Genomic DNA, 25820 nt, shown 5'->3' with positions numbered 1-25820 from the left:
CCGTGTACGCAGATTGTTGCATATGTTCAGAAAATTGTTGTTGGCATTCTACGTCGTGTTTGTTCCTCGTTCTTGTTGTTTATATTTATGTGCAGGCAGAATTCTCCGTTAAGTTAATTCATCTCTCCCGTTTCTTGTCATCTGGAGTTCTTTCTAATTTCCACTAAAACATGCTAAACTCATTTCCTAACTCCATCTTGTTGACAGGCGTTCAACATCTATTTCCCTTCTGTTTTGGGAAACTTCCTCTAATTTACATATATTTTTGCCTTAGAATGGATGAAAATTGAAAACTATCCAATGTTTTCTTATTCAAGTTGCCTTCTTCAATGGCTCAACAGTGTGGTTTGTTCGTACTGCTAAAAATGTTCAGCCTCCTACCCATGTTGGGTTAAATTATAAATACAGGAGACATTGCAAATGAAAGGAAGCAAGCAGGAAAAAGATACATGCAGAGGAAGCAGTTACTCCTGTATTCAGTTCAATCATAACTCACTGTAATTTTGTTTAAGATAAAGAGATTATGCAAATGTGCCACGTGTGTTAGTTCTTGTAATGAAATTATGGCTAAAATCACATAGACATAGGAGAAACCATTTTAATGATTTATTGTACTCCTGACATTTTACATCCAGAGATTATTATAGAAGGGGAAAAAAATCCCAAATTAGTCTGACATTTCTCACAATTTTATCACAGGTATTAAATATATAAAAGTCTATATGTATTGCTATACATTGTCTACAAAAGCCAAGGTTTCTACAGTATGATTTAACATTGAACGGGTGAATAAAAAAGTGTCAGAGCTAGAAACGATAAAGTACCTGAAAGTCGTGTCGTTTAGAGACAAAAAAAAAAAAAAATCTATGACCAGATCTGACACAGGATCTCAGAGTTGTTAGTTATTAGTCAGGTCATTAGTCAATTGCTAATATCCTTGTGAAATATTTTGTGTGTGCTAAAATATTATTGCATATGGGTAAAACTGGTATTTTTCACATAAAATGGTTTATTTCAGTTAAAATATTACAAGTCCCGAAAAAGGACTTTCACATCTTACTGTGTTAAAGGATTCAAAACATGCATTCTAAGACAAAGTTCCTGTCTCACTTCCTCATCACACCATTGGCTGTGAAATGATGTGATTTTCTATCTGCCTTCTGCAGCAGGTGATTTTACAATATTACTGTGGGGATTATCCAGTTGGGTGGAAAAGAAAATGTACAGCAAAATCTCAAATGCAGCTATAAATATGAGTAGTTTGCATACTGATGCTTGGTCATGATCCACGTTGCCCTTGTGGATGATTAACTTGGAGCCGCCTGGCTCCTAGAGACACAGTTTTTGTCTCCAAACTAATTAATGAGAGCAACAGCCATAAGAGTTTTCTGTCAGGAACATTGTTTTGATGCTTAAATGGTTTTAAATTCTGATTCTGTTAAACAATTGCTTTCGACGTCACGAAAGAGATCAGTGAATGTCCTGCTCTTGCTTTTAATTAATTGTTCTTTCATCATTTTCTCTTTTTAAAGAGCTTGTCAATGTGAGTCTATCCCCCCCCCCCTTCCTGACTTTGACAAACAATCGTACACAAACAAAGCCACAAAGACACAAAGCCACAGAGTGATGTGAACTCTGTGTTTTGTTTAGGAAAGTCTCACAGGAATACGGCTGTCAGGGCTGGGGGTGGGTGGAAGAAAGTAATCTCCTTTCCCCTAAAGTCATTAATAACATCAGCCAAGTTTGATTATATCTACATGAGCTCTTTAGAGCGTGAGAAAGCAGGACAGGTCATTTACTAAGAGTGGCAGAAACTCCTGGGGGTAAAAAAAATAAATAAAATTGTATCAATGATCCACGTAGTCATTGCTAAAATTTGAATCATAAGGTCGTAGTTGAAACAGCAGGAAACCAACAAATGCATTTGTTTTGTGAAGCTTTTCGTATTTCAGGTAATCTCTCCACCAGTCTGATTAACAAATAGTTGCTTTATGCTGGGGCAGAATCTTTTTGAGCTTATCAAAAAGATTCAGGAGAGCAGGGTTTTCCTCAGAAAACTTGCTAAGCCCGGTGGTCGGGGTGCCGAGGCGGTCCACCGTGTTTTTGTATAAAAAGATGTTAAGGTAACAGGAAAATTTTTAATACCACTTGGTAATTATATGTTACTGGCAAACATCCCCAGTGAAACACTACTTAAACCCACAACTAGTCTTAAAAACAACAAGTCAAAATACACAATTAAAATGAATATCAATTATTTGCACTTTTGTTTAATCCAAATTTGGTCAGCAGCTCCATCAGGCCCACCACACATTAACTCTGTCTGACTAAGTGGACAAAGCATTTAATATGGTTTGATGCATTGTGTAACCGGAAAAATAATACTAAAAATAATACTAAATATAATAATATAAAATCAGCGTGGTGCGTTACAGACAGGAGCGAAAGCTCCTCACCAGGCTGAACCTGCACGATCAGGTTAGCGCTGGTTCGTTAACTAATACACCGGCCAACCGGGAACACAGATAAACTTTATCAGCCCAGGCAGAGCTGGGCGCTGGGCAGCGTGTTGAGATGGAAAAGCCGCACAAAATCATTTGTCCACAAATATAAATCATTCTCACCGCTCGCTCAACGCGCCTCTGAAAGCCCAATTACAAGTTATTCCTGCAGTTCACGTAGAGCTGCGCAACCAGAGCTAACTAGAGTGGGGCTTAAAGTCCTACTTTAATCAAAAACTCTGGAAAGAATCATAATTCCTCACAGGGGGTGGATGTAAATATTCATCACAGGTCACCCTGTGTCCAGTTTGAGTGAAAGGAGGCGCGCGGGATCCGCGCTGAGGTAAACTTAATCCAGCTACTGCGGCGCGCGAGGCAACGCGCAGAGGCGCCAGTGATGTGACTGGTCCCGCTATAAATGCATAAACTATAAACCTATCTTCTATAAACATATCTTTTAGGAATAAATCTGCTCCGCCAGTGAAACGCTCAGAGCAACAGAGACGCTTGCAATCAGGCTTAAAAAAAACAAACAAGAAAAAAAAAACAAAAACAAAAAAAACAAACAATTTTTTTAAAATTATTATTTTCCTAAAAACATAAACAAGAAAGGCTTAGCCTGGCGGTAGCGCTAGTAAAGGATGGCGGGCCGCCAGGTATATAATACACTGGGGGAAACCCTGGGAGAGTATATAAAAATGGGAAACATCATTATTTTTAAATATAAAACAGGAGCAACACATTTAATTATTGTTACATTAAAATGTGCAATAATATCTTATGTTTCTCAAAATGTTTTTATTTCCTGCATTAAGTGAAACATACATTTTTTTGTTACTTCCTAAACGTACCTGCCTTAAAAGCGGGTCTGTTTTAGACTCCAACTCCATAACACAAACAAATTTCTCAAACCTTTGCTTTCAGCATATCTTCACTGGAAAGTCATGCATTTCAATTAACATTGTATTACCATGAAAGGCCACAGTAAAATAGTTGTTAAAATGGCATAATGTTTGTTGAAAGAAGCAAACAATCTCATTTATTTCAAGGTTTCATTCTTTCACATCTTCAGCATTGTATTTCTAATTTTATGAAAGAGAAGCATTATGTGCTTTTAAAGAAGAATCTTTTGTACGCTTTGAAAGAAATTCTTAAGGTAATTTGAAAAACTACCTTCACTCGTTTGGTTTTGCTATTCATTTCCTTAAAACCGTCACTGAAAGTCCATAATTTACAGTTCTACATGGACACCTCTCACGGATGCCAGTGTCAGAATATACATTTATTCTGTTGATGATGCAATTGGATTTTTTTTTTCAAACACTAGAGCAATGATTTAGCAACCAACGTCAAAAACAAAATCTTGAACAGGAACTAGGAGCACAACTTGTGGTTTTTATTCCAGAGTTTCAGAAATATGTGTGAAGATTCAAATGTAATTAATACAGCTACACCAATATTTTGTTCAAACTCCCTTTGCCAACTAAACCTCAACACAACACTGTGTGACTAATGAAGCAATTGTTAAGCATGGTGATGGTAGCAGCATGCTGTGGTTATTTCACCATCAATTGCACAGATGCACTGCAGGGGGTGAAATGATGAAGAACCTCAGCTTAGCATCTGACTCAATGGTGCCTAAAAGTGATGCCAAATTCTAATATATGTTTTTTCCACCTTTAAATGTGCAATAACAAATTAAAGACATAATATTTTAATATAATGAACAAAGCAGTGTTTTTGTGGAGAAAGTCTCTGTAAATCTGGATTAAATACGGTTTCCATATTTAAGGAAAGGAATTCTATTTCTGAATGATTTCTTTTTTCCTATAAAGAGTTTTGAGGTTACCCTTTGAAAACTCTTGATGTTTATTGAATGGATGCACCAAGGTCTGCTTTTGAAAGTGACTGGATGTTTTGAGGGTCTTGTCTGACATCACATTAAAATGAAAGCAAAAAATGTGCCAATGAATTCTTTGTCCTCCACTTATAATCTGTTATTATCTTCCATATTAAGAACATTTGTATTTCTCACCACCTTTTCAAATCATAACAGTAAACCGTTTGCCTTGTTTATTTCTTTTAAAATGTTCATTAACTCATTTGTGCGATGACTTGTAGTCAGAGCTGCACAAAAACCTTTGAAGGGCTGCAAACGGGCCAAGGGTGGCACCTTCGACGACACTGATCTAGTAGGTGGAAACTCTGGGTGCTCCAGCAGGACAATGATCCTGCATCACATCAAACTTTGGAAGGACAGGCTAGCATTGACCTTCTTGAATGGGCCTGTCTTATCCCTAAAATGTAGGAGCAATGGATAATAAAGCAGCTCCAATTCAATTAACCCTTTCTGCCAAGAAGAATTGTCACATATTGCGACTCTAACAGTCTGCAGAAAACTCACGGTGCCGAGGCTTAGCTTGCTAAGAGATACCAAACTAAAAATGTGTTAGAGATTAGATGTATAATCCACAGGAAATCTAAATTGAATTTTTGATATCAAAATTCAAATGCGCTATTTCACCCTGAAAAAGAAAGAAGTGCCTTGTGTATGCCCTAGCTGTACAGAACATCTGCAATATACAGAACTAATGAGAACCAGCACAGAAGCAAACAAGAATGCTTTACGATAATAAAACAAGCAATATGGTTGGGATAACAATGGTAACAAAGGGAGGTTGGCTAATCACTATTACGAAGGTACTTGTCTATAAAGGGAAATACTGCACAAAATTAAAGATAAACTGGATCTTCAGAGCAATGGCCCTGAAAGGTCAAGTGAACGTGCAGGTTATTGCAGAGGGGACAAGTGAATCAGGTCCAAATGTCACACAAATCCATCTTAAAGTTCATCAGGAATGTAAGCATTAAATATAAATGTTAACCTTATGCTGGTGCATGAAGACAAGTCGGATGAAAAAGTCAGAATTCGTTAGCATTGATCCAATCTCCTGGAAAGCTAATGGAACTTGTGCAAATGACTTTTTGCATGAAGCAAGAGTGATATGGTTTTTAAAGTTTGGTGATGAGGAGAGTCGCGAAGGCAATTAGATTTAGATTGAAATGATAAATCTAATTATTGGATAGACACTGTTCATGCACCCAAAATGCGAACTGCAAGGACTGGGATAAACTGCAAAAGCACTGATGTTCATTTTAGTGGCGTGGCATATTTGTGTGAATTTGTGTATCAGCAGAATGACATTATATGAGTAGAAGGAGTTAAACATCTAACACAGAACATGCAATTGATAAAATAAATAATGTAAAAGAATTAGTTATCTTTAAAAAAAAAAAAAAGTGGCTTTGTAATGTGTTGAGAACATTTATTTAATCTAAAGTGATCTATCTAAGCTCTGCCGAGTATCCCTTACTGTATCCAGAGCTGTAAGTGATAAGAAAAACTTTTGTGGAAAAAAAGGAAAAGCTATTTTCCTTCCCCTGTCTAGTGTACCTTAACATTAGTCAAAAACTTACTGTGTTCTATATAAATTGCCCTCTTATTGGTTTGTGAGATAAATTCTATTTATTTATTGTCTTCAGCATAATGGATATTCAACAAGAAACCATTTTCCACAGAGGAAATCAGTTTGAATAACTCTATAAATTTCAGTCTTGCCCGGCTGCAGAAAATCAAATGGAGGAAATGAAGCGGGTTTGCTATTCATCAGCAGGCTGGTTATTTTTAGGTCCAACCTCCAGGTTGTACCAGGTGAAACTTTCAAAATGTGCCTTTTTTTTCTGCGGATCAATTCAAGCCCTGTAATAAAGAGTGTGGAATTACCAATTTTGCATGCTAGAAAAAAAATGGCAAAAAGAGCAACTTAGTAAACACTGCCAGGTCTGTTGTAGGGATTGCATATAACAGCATGCAACAGAGTGAAACTATTTAATTTAATTTTTTTTTTTCTCAGGATTCAGCGAGCACAAGAGAATTGCACTTTTCATCTTCTCCTAAAATAAGCGCAGACATAACTTGTTGCTGCATGTCATGAGGCCTTCTGTCAGTAAACACAGATGCTTCGCTTCCTGCTGAGAGAGAGAGGTGGGGGGGTGGGGAAAGCATTCAAATCTCTTCACCTAAAAATAACTCGAGAATCCAGAGAGAATTTCCCACCTACTGCTCGGCTTGTGCCGTTGTGTGTCTGAATACACTTTTGATTATTTCTTGTTTTGATGAAACTTCAATTATTCTGACAAGAACTGCCTCCACGCTGTGGGACTCCAGTGTTCTGCTTAGTTTCTGTAATATCCACAAAGAAGCCATTCAGAAGAATGATCATATAAACATTAGCCAAGTCAGCAGGTGGCCCAGAGATTATAAATGTCTTTATTTCTGTTGTGGGGTTGTTCGAGGGGATAAATTATTCTAATGTTTCAAATATTAAATTTGACTGAGGATTTATTTATATGAAAATGTCGTGTTTGCTACGGTCATCTTGCCAACTAACGCTCAACTCAAGGAGATGTGTCATATTTTCAGGATTTTATTTTTCTCTTAGCGGCCACAACCACTGAGTGGTACGTTTAAAGCACTGTCCCCCGGGTTAGCGCGGAGATGCAGTGTTTATAAATACACTGTGCAGAATGTAAATTTGAAACAGGATGCAATAACATGCTAACCATTACTATTTCAAAGAGTCCATAAATGTGAGTGAGTTCAGTGAGCTCTTCCAACAAAGCTTAGACAAGTTTATATTTACCAATGGGTTGCATCACCGCTTCACTCTGCAAAACTCTCACGCATTCCTCACTTACAGGAACTGAGAGGACCAACTGGTGTAATCAAAGCGAGAGGCTTTGCCCTATCCCTACTTACTAATATATCATTTTAGAGAGATTAAATCATTTGCTTTGCTTTATGCATGCTTTTTTTTAAAGAATAGTAACATTTTAAAAGGTGTGCTATTTGTATGATTGCTTTCTTTTTCCACTAACACTCCAATGATTTGCTGTCTGCTCCTTCAGTTGCACTAATTAAAAAAAAGGTTTTTCAGTTACTCTGCATTATTTTACCCTTCAGATCCCTCAACATTCTCAGAAAGCTATTTAATGAAGGCTAAAAGATACGACTGTCTGTAATGCTATTGACTGAAATGTTGCAGACCAACAACCAGTGGTTACTGTAGACGTTTCTTAAAGGATCGGCACTTATTAAGTTGACAATAATGGATGGTTCAAAGCTTTTGTAATACTGAAAAAAGCTATTAACTTCCTAACAAATACTTATGGTAGTAAAGAAATAAACACCTTTTTTTAGATTTAACAGTTGGAAAGAATCATGTAACATTAAGTACAACAAACAAACTTAACAGCAGCTTGTACTTGAGAAAATAAATAAATAAATAAATATATATATATATATATATATGATCAATTTTTTCTAATTTCATGATTCTACCAGTTATGTCTTTAAAATTTTATTGGAGTTTATGCTCTGAGTTTACATTCACTTATATAATTTCTGAGAAGCCACCAATGAATATCTTAATATTATTGAGGAATCAAACTTTATATGTTTTTTTTTTTTTGTTTGATTCTTAGCATTCACATTTATTCTATGAAGTATAACAAAATTATTTATTGAAATAAGTATGGGATTTATATATAGTTACTGTCACATTTAAGGGTTCCTCTTCAGCATGATCACATTTAAAAAAAAAATAAAAATCTACAGTTTTCAATTCAGTCCTATTTAGAAGACGATACTGAGATTTACTATGAAAAAGATCACAGTGAAACAACTTTGACAGAGTGACATGTAATATCTAAAACCAACTGGTGTGCTAGGACAAAAACAGTACTGTGCTGTCCCTTTCTCACAGTGTTATTGCGCTCACCGCAGGCCTCACAGCATGGCGTGCTGCTCTCATTTTTTATCAAACTGTTACAAAAAACGGCAATCAGTGCTCTTGAATGGAAACCATGCTTTCCCCTTCCCTTCGATCAACACATTAGTACTAACTGTGCCAGTTTGAAAACATAAGTGGGATGTCTATTCAGTTACTACACCAAAACGCTGACCTCCAAACCGAGATCCACTCTGACGTTACAGCATTCTGAGTCTCTAAGCCAAAAGTAGACGGGGCAAAGTCTGCAGGTCAAATTTCAGTTCATAAAATCCCCATTTTTATGGTGAGGTATCCTATTGAGGAGGATGAAGTCAGAAGACATATTGTCTGACAGAAACAGCTTGAACACTTAGCAAACCGGCACCCTAAACAAAGGATAAAATTGCTTTTCCAGTTTAAAGTACTGTTCGGATATTTTGAGTCTTTCTGTGCATTTGGTATTTTAGAATGACTTTTTAACCTATTACCAGATCTCCAAACTCTGTAAGATTATAAATAAACTTACAGAGGAAACTAAATCAACAAGATACAGAGTCGCTTCAGCTGCTCAACATCATCTAATAATGGAAAGATTCCAGTGCATATTATCTCATTAGCCTTTCCCTATTGTCTCATGAGACAAGTGTAAAAATGTCTAATAAAGCAGCTGCACCTGCAGGCCTGTTTTCTAAATCATCGCCGTCTGAAGCAGCCTCTCTGGGTGTTTTAACCTTTCAAGTTGTCTGAGGTCTCAGAAGAGCATCTAGCTCAAGGCTCACACCTGCGCACCAACTTAGAACTGGGACAACAGCAGCAGCAGGGGCCCCTCAGTCCAACTACTCACATACACAAAAAAAAGTACACTGAATCACGGGAGGAAGTGGAAGCAGATGACGGAGAAAGCAAAAAAAGTTAACTCCAAACTGACTTCAAACAGCTGGGGAAGGAAAATGCTTCTAACCTCACCATGATACCACATGGGTTTGTTTTTTGTTTTGTTTTTTGCATGCTGGCAACAGTGCTACCATGGCAGCCATGGAAACGGAGCGGATTTCTTTCCTACTTCATCCCACTGGATTTCTATCTGCCAGAGCTTATTCTTTCTGTCTTCTCCTCTCTGTTGTAGTGGTTTTCATGGTTATCTGCTGAAATCCTTTCTCCCGTGACAATTATTATCCTAAACCTCTGCATGAATAATATGAATAAAAAAAAGAAAAAGATTTGACTCTCAAATATGAATCGTAGGCCAGAACTGTTCAAAAATATCCTTTAAGCAATTGATTTACAGTTCCTGTAGCTCTCCTCACAGTTCAGTCACAACTACAGTAACGTTATCTCAATTCCTTCTCTGCCTTTCTAATTGCTTGTTAGTGCACAAGGCTAGAGTGTGCAGTCATTTTGTCGTTTTACTCATTTCGCAGTTGCACCATTATCTTTTAATGTGTCTGTAGGTCTTTCTCATCAGCCTTTCATTTCACTAAATATGGCTCAACCTCTAATTAAGGTCAGCTCTCTAAAATTGGAAAAGAAAATGCTTCAAGAAGGGTTAAACCTCTTTAATTCCTGTTAAACCAGCCCCTCTGGTCATTATCCGCTTTTACAACTTGGTCATGAATAAGTCCAGCATACAGCAAGTGAAACTCCAAAACATAGGGTTTGATATTACATTAGATAAATAAAAAGGTTTCTAACAGTTTAGCAGAACCACAGAGTGATCATTTGTATCGATATACTGGCTTTAAAGTCAGTGTTTATGAACTATTATGCAAAGAAAACTCCAGACTAACTAAAGAGCAAGATAGATTCTTTCAGAACTAAAACTAAAGTATTATTATTATTATCTTCTCCTGCTGGTGTCTAGACAAGGACACTCATGAATTAAATTTCGGTCTCAATAAGTTATTTTTTCCTGGTTAAACAAAGATTAAGTGGAAAAAAAATGTGTCAACTTTCATATGTGTCTTCAAATTAAAGCTCATTCTTGCATTTTATATCCAGCAAGACAAAGTTGATTGCAAAATACAAAACCTGCAGCCTAGTCAATAGAAATCTCCAACAATGAAAAAAAAATTAACAAAAAAGCAACTGCATGCAACACAGTTTCTTTCTGTGCACCACCATTTGCGAGGAAATTTATTTAAAGAGTTGAAAGTGTTTTTTTGTTTTTGTTTTTGTTTTAGCCAGACACAAATAGGTAATGGATTTTGCTAATGGCTTGTTTCAATAATCACAAAAATTTAATTACAATGACAACATGGCATAAAATGCTGTTAGTTACTACCTGCACATAAATGCTAATTGACGTTCTGTGGCTCTTGCAGAAGTAGCTGAATCTGGCAGACAAAAGAAAGCTTCTCCTCACTGCTACTAAACTATTTGTGGAAAATATTAAAAATGTTACATTTTGTGGCACCTATGGATTACAGCTCATATGTGAAGCATACCTGTCAGAGATGCAACAACAGATAATGTTTCCCATAGAGAACTGAGGAGTATTATTGCTACTGTAACCAAGGGAAAGAGAGAAAACCGGCATACGAACAGTCTGACAAGCCTTGTGTTTTATTATTTAAACAACAAAAGCTGTTATTCGCCGCCGTTAGCGCTAGCCGTCAGGTTTAACTTTGAGCCTGGTTCTCCTAGAAGTTGCATCCTTAAGTTTTTAAGCAAAATGGACAAGGTGAGTTTTTTTTTTTTTTTTTTTTGAAACACTGCGCAAACTGTGCTGCACTCACACTGATACATTAACACGTGATAATTTTCTTCTCTGAGGCTGATTTCAAAGGCAACTGTTGGCGCGCTCACGGCAGAAGGAAGGGTAACGTTACAGCGACGCACTCAAAGACGTCTCCAGAACAATGCTGCTGCTGCTGCTTCATTGAGCGATTGTGATAACGAGACATGATCTGCTGTTTTTTTAGTCAATCGAGCAATTGTATACTTTTCTTTTCAATACAGACAACTTAAAAATGCACAGAACTAATTAAAAAAAACTTGGATAATTATATTTTACAGAGGCATTGGTCTGTGTAACTATTCCTGACTCCAGATCACAGCTGCTAAAAGTACTGATCCGTTTTCTGGATGTTGCGAAATACAAGCCGACTGTTTGGCCTATTGGAAAAAAAGTTGTGTACTTGGTAAAAATGTCAAGATGGATCACAGAGTTTAATGGTAGCGTGTGCTCTATGAAAGATCTTCTTGCACTCTCTGGAGGTCTTGGAGTACATTCTACTTCTACTTCACAAAACGGTTACAAAACAGCAATCGGCTCTCTTGAATGGAAACTCTCCCTTTTTCTTCCTTTGACGGTTCTAGCACTGATCACTGCACCAGGGTAGCTGACACAAATTGACACATATGCAGATACAATGGTCACGTTTAGTGTGGTGCATCACAGTTAATGTTGGACTTTGGGTTCCTTGTTATATATTGTCCTTGTCAATGTATGTCTGTCACAGTTTTTTTTTTTTTCCGAATTTTTTTACTGACAAGAAAAAAACCATGTTTTCTTGTTTTTCTGCTTTACAGAAATTGTATTTGTGCTGCTCTATCACGTAAAATGCCTCTTCCAATGAAATACGGAGAGGGACTTTTTTTTACTTTACAGAATGATGCTACATTTTCCAAGAAAATGCACACTGTAACTGATTAAAGATTTCATAACAAGAATTATGCTCTGGGTCTTAAACTTCTGGAAGTAATACCGAGTCGGTTAACTTCTATCTCTACGACCATAAGTCAGTGAGTCACGGTGCAGACTCCGACGAGCCAACATGCATATCTGTGAAGTGGAGCCGTTAATCTTAAAGGATATATTTGCTCATATCTTGGATGGTCAACAGAAGAGGGAAATAAAAATCTTTCATCATAATGAGAATCCAAGGGATAAATGTCAAAAACGCTGGGATCATTATGAGAAAGAAAATGTCGGTTTGAGATTAATGTTGATGGTGAGCATATGAAACACAAATATATACTGCTTGGCACAAATATGCATGGAATAAATGTATGCATCTGGCAGCCAGTGGTTTTTTCTCCCTTTTTTAATGTATCCCAGCACCACTGTTGATGTCAATTGAGGAGAGCAATTAGAAACATTAAGATTTTTATCTAAATACATCCTACTTAATTTCCGAATTAAAGTGGATTTTGTGATGGTATTTTTTAGCTATAGATTCTCTAATAGTTTTCCGTTGTTCTAAAAGTGCTGGAGACAATTTTAGTGAATGTTAGTTCAAATATAATCCAGTTACACAGTCTTCCCTTCAAACCTGCTAGAGAAAAAAAAAAGAAGTATTCGCTAGGGTGTACATACCCCTCACTGGAAATCTGTGATAAAGTAGGACAGCTTCTTTCAGAAAACACTAAGTCCTGATTTTTGTATGGGCAGAAATTGTCTCAAAGTCAGCAAATATTTGACTTTTTATTATATAATTTATGCACGGAAAGAGCTTCAGGTCTAAAACCTGCACACACCATTCCATCTCTCCTTAGGAAACGTACACAATCAAGAGTCTCCTAATGTGTGTCGGCTAACTGGAAATACCCAGCTGTACCCTAACAGCTTCTTTCATACACAAACACTCCCTCATACCTGGATCACCTGGACCCCCACATACTTAAATACTCTAAGAAGCCTTGAAGTTACCACAGATTTATGACACTGTCAGTGTTTACGAGCTAAAATCTTCATGTGCGTAACAGTGAGTCCTCCAAGAGATGAAGACAAAGACTTGCTTTTCCATCACTGCTATAAAAGATGGAGCTTACAGATTTAATCTCTCTCACTGATTGTATTTGGAGTGACTGCCAGTGACATTACTTTCTTAGAGATGACTGCTCTGAAAACAAGGCCTGGATTCCCAGCAGCCTTTTATCTGTGGTGTTACTGAACAATCGTTGTGTTTGTCTGTCTTGTGTGCATGTGTGTGTGCGCGTGTGTGTGTGTGTGAGCCCTGTCTGTTAAATGTGTATCACCGTGCAGGTCGCATGTAGGTATTGTATGTCAACACTGTGCATGCTAAGCTGTGAATTCATTCAGCACAGGTCCATTGTTGTGATCAACACTGTCACAGTACGAAACGCCGCCGTCCCTCTTTGTTATTCTGACAGCAGTGCACACAAGCTGAAGTTCTGCTAACATGATCTTTAAGAAGTCATTTTGCCTTAGGATATCCTCTCTATTAGACTGTTTATGTGCATATAAATGCAGCATGTGACAGTCAGCGACTCATATGATTACCATCCACTCACACTGTCTCTGCTGTCAGAAGGAAACAAGATACACCTCATAAAGATAGCAGCTTGAAATGAGATCGTTTTTGTTCTAACATCACTGCGATAAAATAGCCTCATAACTTTGACAAAAGGCTAGTTATATGCAGCCTCCAGTCGCTATGAAGCTAAACTGGCTTGAAGTGGAGGAGATTATGACTGACTTTTTATTTTAGGAGAAACAGTTTTCTGAAATGCTCAAGGCTCAGAACCATTACTTCCTACATGCTGATTTACATGCAGGCACTGAGCTGTGAATTTAGGAATTATTCACTTTTGGTAAAATGAGTGTCTTATTCTGAACATCAAAACCAAATTCAAAAGCTCAGGTTTCATGTAGCAATACATTTTAAAAGTTGTGATTTTTTTTGTCTTTTTTTTTTTTTGTTAAAGTCCTGGAAGTAATGCAGGTAATGCTGCTGCACATGGATGATCAGCTGGCTGAAAGAAGATTCCTACACCTGGAGATAAATTCAGTTGTTTGGTATATTTTTGGCTCCCAGAACAATCCTTCAGTTGACACTAAATAAGCACCACTTGTTACATATTTCTACCTAATCCATATCTCAAAGTTTACTCCACTGCCACCTCAACTGCAATGCCTGTATGACATAAATCTCTTCATCTGGATCTGCCAACTAGATGTCTGCAGACGTCCGTGCGCAGGTGAGTGTTTTGCGACCGTGGTGTATGTGTAATCCCAACAGAGACTAAACAAATCCCATTCTAAGCTTGGTGTCACATTGAGCACATAACGAAACACATCACAAATGAAAATGTGCGGAGAAAAAAATAAGCTCCACTGATATTCTGTTGGGACACGAAGTTCAAATCGTACCGATGCTTAGATGCACTTAACGGTTTGACTGAAACATACATTTAAAGGGATTTATTTCCTCTGCATCAGAATTCAATTTTAAATTTGCAGTTGCAACTTAAAGCCAACAAAATTTGGATGGTAAACTGCAGATTCAAAGAGGTTCTCTATGAAGTGAAAACTGTTGTGAATGGTTCTCAACATGGTATGAGAATTCAAATACCTGTGTATCTGTTTCTTATTGTGGAGTTTATTGGTAATTAATGTGTCATATATTTTCACTGTCATTTGTCCATGCTTTTTTGTGGTGCTACGCTGAATAATGTTTTGATATGCAATCCATTCGAAACACCTTGATATTTAAATGCTTTATGAACTTATTTTTTCCTACTGTCCCCTTCTCCCGTTTCAAGACAACATAAAAACAATTTAGTCTGCAGCCTTTTGATGGAGCTTCCTCCTTCTACTGTCACTGCTGTCCTGTTATCATCTCTATTTGTCTCTCACTCAAACCTTTTTCTTCCACTCTTGTTTCCAGCCTGCATCTACCTGACTGCCATCATGTGGAAATAATGCGACACAGCTTGATGACAAAGGAACTCTTCTGAGTCTCAGGAGAGTCTCGGGCTGCATGTGAAATCTTACTTCATTTGCCGAGACTGGCTGAGTCAAACCCCAAATGAGGCCATAGCTTTACACTTAAGTGTCTGCATCTAGGAACTGAACATAACATATTGATTAGAGGAGCATTCTGGGGGCACTAAGCATCCTGAAAGGTGCAGTGCTGCTCATAATGTCTGCGTAAGTTATTTTAAGGGCTTGTTTCTTTAGGGAGAATGCAAAATAGCAAATACTCTAAAAGGATGAAAGGTTGGGGTTGGGGATGGGAATATTCTTTTGAATGTGCCGATGCAGGAAAATTTTCACTACGCAATATAATTCGTGGTAATTCATTAAACAAACCATGGCAGTTTGCAGCTTCCCAAATCACCCTTGAAATTGTTTATTTTTAATAAAGCTCAGAGTTTAAAAATTGCTGCAAAAGAATTGTGAATTACAATGACACTTTTCAGGTCCGGTCTGTCTGTAGAATAAACACATAGGCCCAAAATGCACATATAATTTCTCCTCTAGTGGTTCCAAAAATAGGCAAAGGTTTTAGCAAAAGTTTGTCCTTGACATTGTGTTGGACCTGCAGTTGTTTTGAAATAACAAATACCTAAGTAAAACAAAAAGTACTCTTATGAAGAAATAAAATATCTAATAACACTGAATATTCCAGAATCATCTCAGTTCAGAGCAGCTGGTTCCTTCACCAGTGAGCCGCTGAAGTCACTTTGGTGACTCGTATAAGTTTAAGATTTTTCCTCATCAAACTTTGCCTTATGAGACGTTCTCGTCCAACGCAAACCCAATACTGCTTATCGCCTCGTATTGTGAGCTTGTAAGTTAAACTCCTAAGTAAAAGCCTTACCTCAACACAAAAGGGCGGTTCATCCTAATTCTAAAGATATGATTACTCACGGAGGGGGACTTAGGAGATTACTGTATGTGATTAAAATTAACTGAGGTTACATCCTCCTACAGAGCTGCATGCACAGATCAAATTAAACTGCTTGATTGGAATGCGAGTCTCTGTAAGCACTACTGGCTGCATGATTTCCATTAGAGACTATCACCTTTAATAGCCGCCCTGGCAGCTGAATTCCTTGGTACATTCATGTGTAGCGACACACATTAAAGTAAAGACAGTCATCCTAAGAGACAGCGCCAGTGACCCTTTTAAACCAAACACACTTTTGGCCGTGTAGACAATTACATCATTTGTTCCATGCATGGGTTTTTTTTTTGTTTTTTTTTTATTAAAGCACGGCAGGAAGTATGGGCCGATGGGCTGGTAGATGGGCAAAATAAAACACAAAAGAGAAAGCCAGACGCTCTGTCGCCAGTGGGAAGGGGAATATTTTATCCCGTAAGAGTTGGCTCATCTCCCCGTGGACACCTGTTGCCATAGTAACTGGAGCTGAGAGTTTGGTCGGTTTGGCTGGTTCGTTGGACTTGAGAAGGGTCAGCACAGGCTACGCAAGTTTCCGACCATGAAATGGTTGACCCCGCCTCGTCCACACTTTAACAGGATGGAGGAACCTTTGCCCTTTGTGTATTCATTAAATACAAGGTCAATATCTGATTTTTATTTTTTTTATTTTTTTATAAGACTTGGAAATATGAGCCAGCTCTTGATATAAATATATATCAAAATCTCTTCTCAGTTCATCCAGATCATCCGGAATGTTCCTTTGTTTCAATTCGCCCCAACTCTGACCTGCCTCCATCTGTCTTAATCCATGCATACAAATATCCTTTCACCAATTAGACCATGCCTCACCTCGTCTCACCTTTTGTCTTTTTATTATTCCGCTCAAACACAAATTTGGAGCCACTTCCTATTTCTTGCCTCACCTAAACACACATTTTTCATTTTGACATGCTATCTTGCGAGCTTTCGAATGTGTGTAATCTGCCATCTGTCCTGTGTTTCCTCAGTCTCCTCTCTTTAATCTATCAGGCCGACTATTCAAATTGCCAGTCTGATGGACCACCAACTCACCCACTGTGCATCTCTCTGAGCTGGGGCTCTGACATGTGAAAGAGCAAGAGGCAGTAAACCTTGACATTCGTCTCACTCCGGGTCTCGCGGCACACCTGGCTGAAGTGTTGCGAAAACTCACACCGCTGATGGGCAGCTTTTGATAACTCAAGAACAATTCTAGACACGCATTCCTGCTGCAGCAGACCTAAAGTCTTCTACAATGAGACTGCATATTTCATTGAACATGTGTGTTCAATGCGTCACCTTGGCAACATGTGGACATTTCAACATGGACTTGTGTGGAAATGTTTTAAGGTGTCTGTGAAGACTCACTCTTGACAGTGGCTGTCCTGGTGCAGTTGTAGAGAATAGCCAGCTCCCCAAACACCTTTCCTGGCCCCATGGTGCAGAGCTTCAAGCTTTCCTTTGTCACCTCCACCTTACCATCTGAAAAAGGCACAGAGAGGCAGAAAAAGAAAAAAAAACAAAGCATTTATTGTAATAGTTTCAGCTTGCACAGTAGATTAGCCAAGTTTGACACTAAAGTTTGGCACGATCTAGAGAAACTCATCCATGCGTTTATCTTTAGCCGCATTGATTACTGCAACAGCGTCTTCACAGGTCTGACTAACAAATCAATCAAACAGCTGCAGCTGATCCAGAACGCTGCTGCTCACGTTCTCACTAAAACCAGGAAGATAGAGCACATAACACCAGTTTTAAAGTCCCTACACTGGCTCCCTGTAGCTCAAATAATAGACTTTAAAATACTGTTGTTAGTTTATAAATCACTGAACGGTTTAGCACCACAATACCTTAAAGATCTGTTATTGCTGTACCAACCGTCTACACCCCTCAGATCTTCTGGTTCTGGTCTGCTCTGCATCCCCAGAACCAAACGAGGAGAAGCAGCATTCAGTTTCTATGCACCACAAATTTGGAACAAACTTCCAGAAAACTGTAAAACAGCTGAAACACTGGGTGCCTTTAAATCTCAACTTAAAACCCACCTGTTTAGAGTTGCTTATGGCTAAATTAGGGTTAGAGTGTAGGTTTTGATGTCTTTGATGGTTTTAATGTTTTATCTTCACTTTTCATCTATTTATTAATGTCACATACTGTTTTTATTTTTTCTTTAATTATGTAAAGCACCTTGAAATGCCTTGCTGCTGAAATGTACTATACAAATAAAATTTGATTGATTGATTGATTGATTGATTGATTGATTGATTGATTGATTGATTAAATTAAGTTTCTGCGGCAAAGTTTCACTGAGGAAGTGGAGTGGATGTAAGTGTTTGAGTATTTCGCTTCAGAATAAGTATATTAATTAAGGCAATTAGTGTATATCTTAATCTTAAGAACTAAATTACAATTTTTTCATCTTAATTTACCACTTTCCAGAAGTATGAATCTGCCATTAACCTTTCCGCATTTTGTCGCATAAGAACCATGAACCTTAATTTATTTTATTTTGAGTTTTAGTGACAGATCATCACAAGTCATCCAGCTGAACCACTGTGTTTTTGAGTTTAAAAAAATGTTTAAAGTTGACAGGAAACTTGCAAGTATCCCTGGGTAATTAAGTGTTATTGGAAAACATTAGTATCAATATCTAAACACCAGCTATAAGGTGTTAAAAAGACAAAGATTATAAAAATAAAATTAAAATAAACATAATTTTTAGGCACTTCAGTTGTTTCATCCTATTATAGAATAAATAAACAAGCAGTGCTTAGCCTGGTGGCCCACCAGGCTTATAACTGGGGGGAAACTCTGCCATCTTTTTCTTTTATGGAAAAATGGATAATACGGGTAATACGAAAATAGTTTCACAAAACTGGATCCTTCTTTCGATGAAATGCCACCTAATTTCAGGAGTAAGTCCCTTCTCTATTTGTTATTTTTTTGCTATTGCAAGAAAATAGCAAATTGGAAGTGCACAGTATATTTTTACCCCAGTCAGCAGCATGTTATCTATTACCACCCAGGACGAAACTATACACAGAGAGGAAGTCGTTAAGTGTGTCACCATCTCACCAGATTCCTTCCTGCGACTCGCAATGTTCTTACGTAACAGCTCTGTTTCCAAAAGGGAGAATTTCTGTAGCATTAAGATGGAAATGTAGAGAAAGAATAAAAAGCCTTTCAGTCTAAGACTTTAATAAATCTTTACACTAGCACTTCTATTATCAGCTGAATCATTAAAACAAGATTCAAATTGTCACCTAGTCACTAATTGTCCAAAAGTCTGAGCTTTTAAAATAATTGAGAATACCTTCAGTATTTTAATTTGTGAGAACATGAAACTAAACACAAAGTAAAATACAACAATCTGCAAAATCTGCTTCTTCTATTCTTAGGTCTTTTGGAAAAACTGATGCTAATAACATCGACTCTTAGAGTGTGCCCTGGTTTTTCTCTAGGGACAAATGAAACTCTTCCTTCCCATTTTATAGAGACAAAATATTTCAAAAGCTTGACATAGCTGAAATAGATGTAACATCAGCCAAGTCTTACAGACCACAAAAAAAAAACCAGTTATCTAAGTTAAAAACAAAATCTATGCCTAAAGGAAAGCTACTTATGGTTAACAAATCTATTCTTTAAAACAGACACCCCTCCTCCTCTTTCAACACAGGATTTAAATGAGAAAGTATGCATATTTCAGAACACAGTAAATATTTTAAGACAGCTGTTTATCATCTTGAAAGCACTCACCTCAGATGCAAATATACTGATTTAATTTCAAGCAAATATGAAGTATGACTACCAATTTGCCAGCACAAAATTAAGTGGTTGGGGTTTAAATTTATTTCTGGCTACTACCAAGACAGACATGAAGAAAAGCCAATGTTACATCATAAGTGAGATTACAGGGTGGCGACTATGGAACCAGTCAAAACCACAGCCTACATTTTAACATGCTGTGTGTATAATTGTAGTTGTAAATAACCCAACTAGCTATCCAAGGGATGGACACAAACAGGACAAAGACAGTGGTTAATGTATCTGTTTCATACTCTGAATCACTTTGGGTATCAGTCCTGATGCCCAGGGTTAGAGCTCCAAACAGATGATTTCTCCACCGTAACAAAACATCTGCTGTAATTTTCTGTTCTCTATTCAGGTATTCCTACAGTGTCAATTAAAACCCCCATAAGCATGAATCGTAGAAGCAGACAGAAGGAAGCCAAGAAGAATGACCGTGTTTTGTAGAGCGACCCTCTGCAAAGCCATGATGCACATAATGTGGTTGTTTTACTCATCCGTCTTTAAAACTACCACATTATGTGCATCTTTGCTTTGTCAGCCAGCTGTCTATTCAGTAGTTGGCCATGTAGCTCCTCCTCGAAAATAAGCTGTTATTAGTCTTGCATACAATTTGAAGGTTTATTTATTTCAACTTTTCTTTTTTATTTTAATAAAAATAAATGGAAAACTGATTGTTTTGGGGTTTTCTGAGGCCATGAATAATTGACTGCTAAACACAAAGTTGACATTAGAACACAAACAGAAAGCAGTAATTAAATAAAATCCTAAAAGAGGTCAGCAGTGACAAAAAGAAATCCTGAATTTGGAAAGCTCGCTGACCGCAGGCCTCAAGGGGATTATTTATCATTTCTATTGCCAGGAATAGAAATAATAACAATGTTAATTTATTGAAATTTCATAAATGATCTGTTTGTGTCTTGTTTTGTTTTGTTTTTTGTTTCTAAACCGACTCTGGGAAGTTCACACACACACGCACACACACACACACACACACAAACACACACACCCACAGTACCTCCCCTGACAAAAACACACATGCTCACAGGGTCCAGCTCATTTCCTGTTTTTGCATCTAATAATACCTGCTTTATCGTGCTGCTTTGTTATTCAGTGGAACTGAAAAATTCACCAGAAATTTAACTCTCTCATGAGGAAGCCTCATTCAAATTAAGGCACATGCAAAACCAAATGATCACATTATGTAAACAAGCTGATATGGCCGTACAGTTCGTACTGTCATCAGTGAATGTGATGTCAAAAAGCAAACAAGAAATGTGATACATTGAGAACACAGCGTGCGCTACATGTGTAGATGCTCACTGCTATTAGCTTATCACTGTCAGTGAACATCGGCATGTCTTCCTCCCCCCCCAGGCTGTGTGAACAGGTTTAATGGTTGATCATTTGAATGCGAGTCGCAGTGTGCCTCACATAGCGGGGCATCGGAGCACACCTCAGAGCAGACTTTTCTTTGGCTCAAGATCAGATGAATTTTCCGGCTGGATTTTTGATTAAACGGCCTAACTCTGCCTCACACCATGCACTGGTGAGGACTTGTCATGTAATGAGAAACATCAAAACTCGGCCAGTAGGGGTTCGAGTTCTCTCCTGCGACGAAGGACGTCTTGACCCTTTTTTTGTGAATCGTTCATATACAGAATTTTGTCTTTTTGACTAAACTCCATTTCTTTGCACGGAATCTGAGTTCAATTCAAATAGAAAAGGAGGCCAAACATTTATTCCCAACCAAAACAGAAGACTGCCTCTGACGTTTTTAAAGTCAAGGAGCAAGACACCATTTATCTCCGTCCTGGCCTTCCTTTTATTATGTTTTTCTAAGAGTATAAAGTGAACATAAGGAAACAGGATGTTGGGGAGTTCAAATCTCTGAGGATATAACACAACCAGAATCCCATTATGATTGACCGTAATCTTCCGGCACAGTTCAGGGGTCAAATTACCCAATACCATTTTTATCTGACCATTGCAAGAAAAACTAAATCAAGCAAAGCATGTTTTTATCCTGCAACAGCAGCTCAAAAATGGAAGTCGTGAAGATTTTTGGTGCTACAGCACTTAAGTTTACACTTGTGACTTCAGCTCAGCAATAAAAAACAAACAAGCTGCACTCAACGGTTTAGAGCAGTTAAAGCCGCAGTAAAACACCAGACTGAAGCTGAAAGCCCATGTACTGAGTTTGAGCAAGGGATATATTAAATGGCCATTGAAATGTGTTTGATAAATGGAGAGTTTTACAAGAAAAAACTGAATCTGTTCTTTATTAGGAAAAAAAATATGCTGTTCCTCGGAGATGGTTGGGTCCTAACTCTGATAAAATTGATCTATTTTGGTATCTATCTATTTATCAGCTGCTTGCCCTTGCACTGTGTTCACTGCTGACTCCAATAAAGGCAAGTATGATATCAGTGATATCAAAAGGGTTAGTCTGTGTTGGGTTTGCTCTAAAGTTGAACATTGATCTGTCCTGCTCTGTAATGAGTTTGATGCCCATCAGCTGTGACAAACCTGATTGTTTACTGGTGGCTGTGCAGAGAATCCTGATCTCTGAGATAGATTTTCCTCGACATCGATCAGCTCATCTCATTCTCTTTGAATTAACGATTAGTTAAAATGGTCAACATTTGCACTAAATTTATAAACCCAAGTCCCTCGGATCGCGGGGCTGTGACAAAAATCAAGGACAAGGCCTTTGTTAGGCACTATCAAGTGCCGCCCTCAAGTTAGAAACAGAATAAATTCTTAAGTTCGAGAAAATACCAATGCAAACTTGAGCCAAGGGCAAGAGCAAACAAAGACGATAAGCAGCTAGAAGAAGCGTTGACAGATTTGGAGTTTTTTTTAATCGCGCAGAGGAAAATGGGAATGACGTTTGTTGAGTTCAAAGCAGTACCGGAAAAAAAAAAAAAAAAAAAAACACGTTGTTTCAGCAAGACTCTGTGTGTGTGTGTGTGTGTGTGTCAGTAGCCTGACAGATAGTATAGCCGCAAGATATTACACACCAAGGAGAAGCAAGGCTTCAATGGACTGCCATTGAAGATGTTTATAGAAAGGATTTTTATTTTTTTTACTTAAAACTTTGAATGCTAAAGGTGAAACATTAATCGACCGTGTGTCGTTAACCCTGTAAGCCAAAGGGCTGCATCAACAGATTGCCCCTTTTGGGCTCTGATCTCCTCAAATCATCCATAAGTGCTGCATGCCACAGAGTTCTTCCATGCATTTACTCCAGTCATATCATTATGGAGCATGAATGATCTGGTAGCAGCTGAAATGTGTAAGGAAAGGAAGGATAGATGGTTGGAAGGACGGAAAAAAATATCTGGAAAGAGATCATTCAAAAACAAACAAATGAAGGGTTTTCCTGCGAAGATTGGTCTTGAATAATTTAATTCAATTCACGGGTGTTTTCCATTTCACACATCAATGTCTGACTCCTTCCCTTGAAAAAAGAGATCAACTCTTAGCTATTATAGCAGGTAAACAATTGCTCACAGATTTCAGAAAATCTCCAAAATGGAATTGATTCTGAAGCCACAGGAAAATGTTAGAAACCTATTTGAGCCTCTGAAGAGTTTTGACCACACTAACCTATTGTTAGATAGATTGTGTTCAAATGGGGAGGTTTCAGCACAAGTCCCAGCCTCCCCAAGAGTGACTGGCCATCAACAATCCTCTGAAATGACAGGTCTGTGACAGTCTACGAGATTAGGAACCCAGGAAAACCATTATTGGACAAGGTGTTTGTTCTCAAATCAGTGACTGTAAAATTGTATCATCACAATAACTATGAGCAACAATAGTGTGCATTTTAGTGCTATAACTAAAAGCAGCTCTGTTGTCCATCTTAGAGAGGTGACGTTCAAGAGTCAAAACTTTTGAAGTGTTGTGGACAGGAGGTGGAAACCAAATACCCTTATCTTGTTTGAGGCTCTTAGTTATTAGAGACGCTCTAAGGATGTTAGTAAGTCTCAGAATGAAGCTTAGCTGATTTCAGAAAATAGCGGTAGCTCAAAGAAGCTTCGATCTTGAACTAAGAAACTACTGTATCTGGTGACAAAATGGCTTTATAATTGTGTAATTTTACTCGGCTCTCTGTTGTGGTCACAACCTACTAATTCAAGAGCAGAGACAACATTTCAGACAGTGAAAGAAGCAACACCCAGAAGCTCAATAACGCATACATTTATAATAAAAATAAAATAAAAAAAAAAGACATCATGGTGACTTTTCTGAAAGAGTATTTAAAAACTCTCTTTGGGATTAGCCCTGTTAGCTAACTGTATATGCAATCTCGCTGAGTTTTCCATATTTTAAACACCCCACCATTTTGTGTCTCAGTCTTCCAGAATCCTGCTAACATTTTCAAATAATTTATGCTATTTAACAGAGAAGTTTCTGTAACTAAACTTCCCATGTTTGAGTTCAGTTAGGATTATCAAAACTGCTTCTGTTTTCTAAATGCAAGAATCAAAACCATGTGATGTTTTCAGACAATTTTGTTTTAATATATTTATATATATATTTTTTTTAGTTTTATTTTTTTCTGAAAAGCATCAGTCGTCCTGCATCAAAACCAATCTATTGACATAATGCAGCCGTCCTCGTACTGCTGCATTATGGGGAAGCGTGCAAAAAGAGGGTAAGTTTGCAAGCTTACCCTCTTTTCCTCCAATAATGAAGATCATTATGACCAAAAACTTCAATCTTAGTTTCATCACGCAACAGGACATATCTCCAAAAAATGATGGTCTCTGCAACTGAAAGTGTTTGTAAACCGTTTTCTTCTATGTTGCCTCTGGAAGAAACACTTTTTCTTTCATGAGTGGCCTTTTGACCCATGGCCACAGCACTTGTTTCCTTGTGGTTAATAACATCCTTTTACCAGCTTCTGGTACCATTTTCACAAATACTTTTATGTTTCTTCTGTGGTTTATTGGCACGTTTTACACCAAATCATGTCTATCTCAGGGGTCAAAGAGCACTCCCCCTTCCATAACAATTTGATGGTCAAATATTCCCATGGTGTGTATAATTGAAAAGATTAATGACGCAACTTGATTAGTATTCTATTTTTAGCATCACTATTATTTTCTTAATCTTTTGACAAGTACCTATGGACAAAATCCTCACTTTTGCAAAGTGTGTTTTGTCAATAAGCAGTGGAGCAGCTGTGCACCTCTCTGTAAATCACACCTGGAGAGTAGACCGGCTGACGTCAAACTGTCTCTCTTAAATGAAAGCTACAAAAAAAAAGGGTGACGAAAGGTGGGGGTCGAGGGGCGAGAGCGGCAAGAAGAGTCGGGAGAAAGACGGAGGCAGACTTGAAGAGAGGACAATAAGAACAGCAGGTGAGGGAAGACACTGCGGGTCAGGTGCACCTGACGCGACAGGTATACGCAGCTGAACATCTCATCATTGAAGTCGAGAGAACTTCACATCTTTTCCACCTCGACCGAGGAGCGTTCCTGCAGAGCCCCGCACCGGCAGCACTGAGAAAAATCGCACGGCAGCTATGCAGAGAGCGCAAGAAAGACCTAAAGACTATATTCAGTGACTTGTCAAAAGAAACGAAAGGACAGCTGGTTTCAACCTTTTTACATCATTGTGCCTCAGAGACAGTATTCAGCTGGAGCTGAATATGCTGTAGCTCTTCAGGTCTTCCTTTCAAGGCCGCTCATCTTCACACATAAAGTTAGCTCCAATGTGTGGAAGTGATAGGACGTGTGGGGGAAGATATCACAGCTGTCCACTTGTCTGTGGCTTCTCTTTCTCTCTCTCTGCTTCCATTAGGACATTATAAAAGGCCTGCTGCTCTACTTCCCATCAAACTCTGATTATGGTTGTTGTGTTGACAAGTTGATTGGTTGGCCAAGCGGGGAGGCAACTGAAAATGATCATTTATTCATACATTAAATGCAGCCTTGTAATTAGCAGCTTACAATCTTATGTGCAGTGTTCCTTTTATGCAAATGCGCCAATTTAAAAAGCTTTAACATCAGTAAACACAT

General features: G+C 38.0%; 1 protein-coding gene across 2 annotated transcripts in view; it reads right to left on the bottom strand.

The window, feature by feature from the left end:
• The window catches only part of LOC106915466 (cGMP-dependent protein kinase 1), a 95219-nt gene that overhangs the window by 39697 nt on the left and 29702 nt on the right, over nucleotides 1-25820 (bottom strand). For both annotated transcript variants that reach the window (XM_088013519.1, XM_088013518.1), the window contains exon 3: nucleotides 17350-17463. In XM_088013519.1, coding sequence (XP_087869645.1) covers nucleotides 17350-17463 — 114 coding nt within the window. The remainder of the gene's footprint in view (nucleotides 1-17349; nucleotides 17464-25820) is intronic.

This window comes from Poecilia mexicana, unplaced genomic scaffold (genome assembly GCF_051168715.1).
Source record: "Poecilia mexicana isolate PSO_F unplaced genomic scaffold, ASM5116871v1 scaffold_15, whole genome shotgun sequence".
NCBI lineage: Eukaryota > Metazoa > Chordata > Actinopteri > Cyprinodontiformes > Poeciliidae > Poecilia > Poecilia mexicana.
Note: the sequence above shows the minus strand (reverse complement) of the source record. Positions and strands in the feature narration are given on the sequence as shown.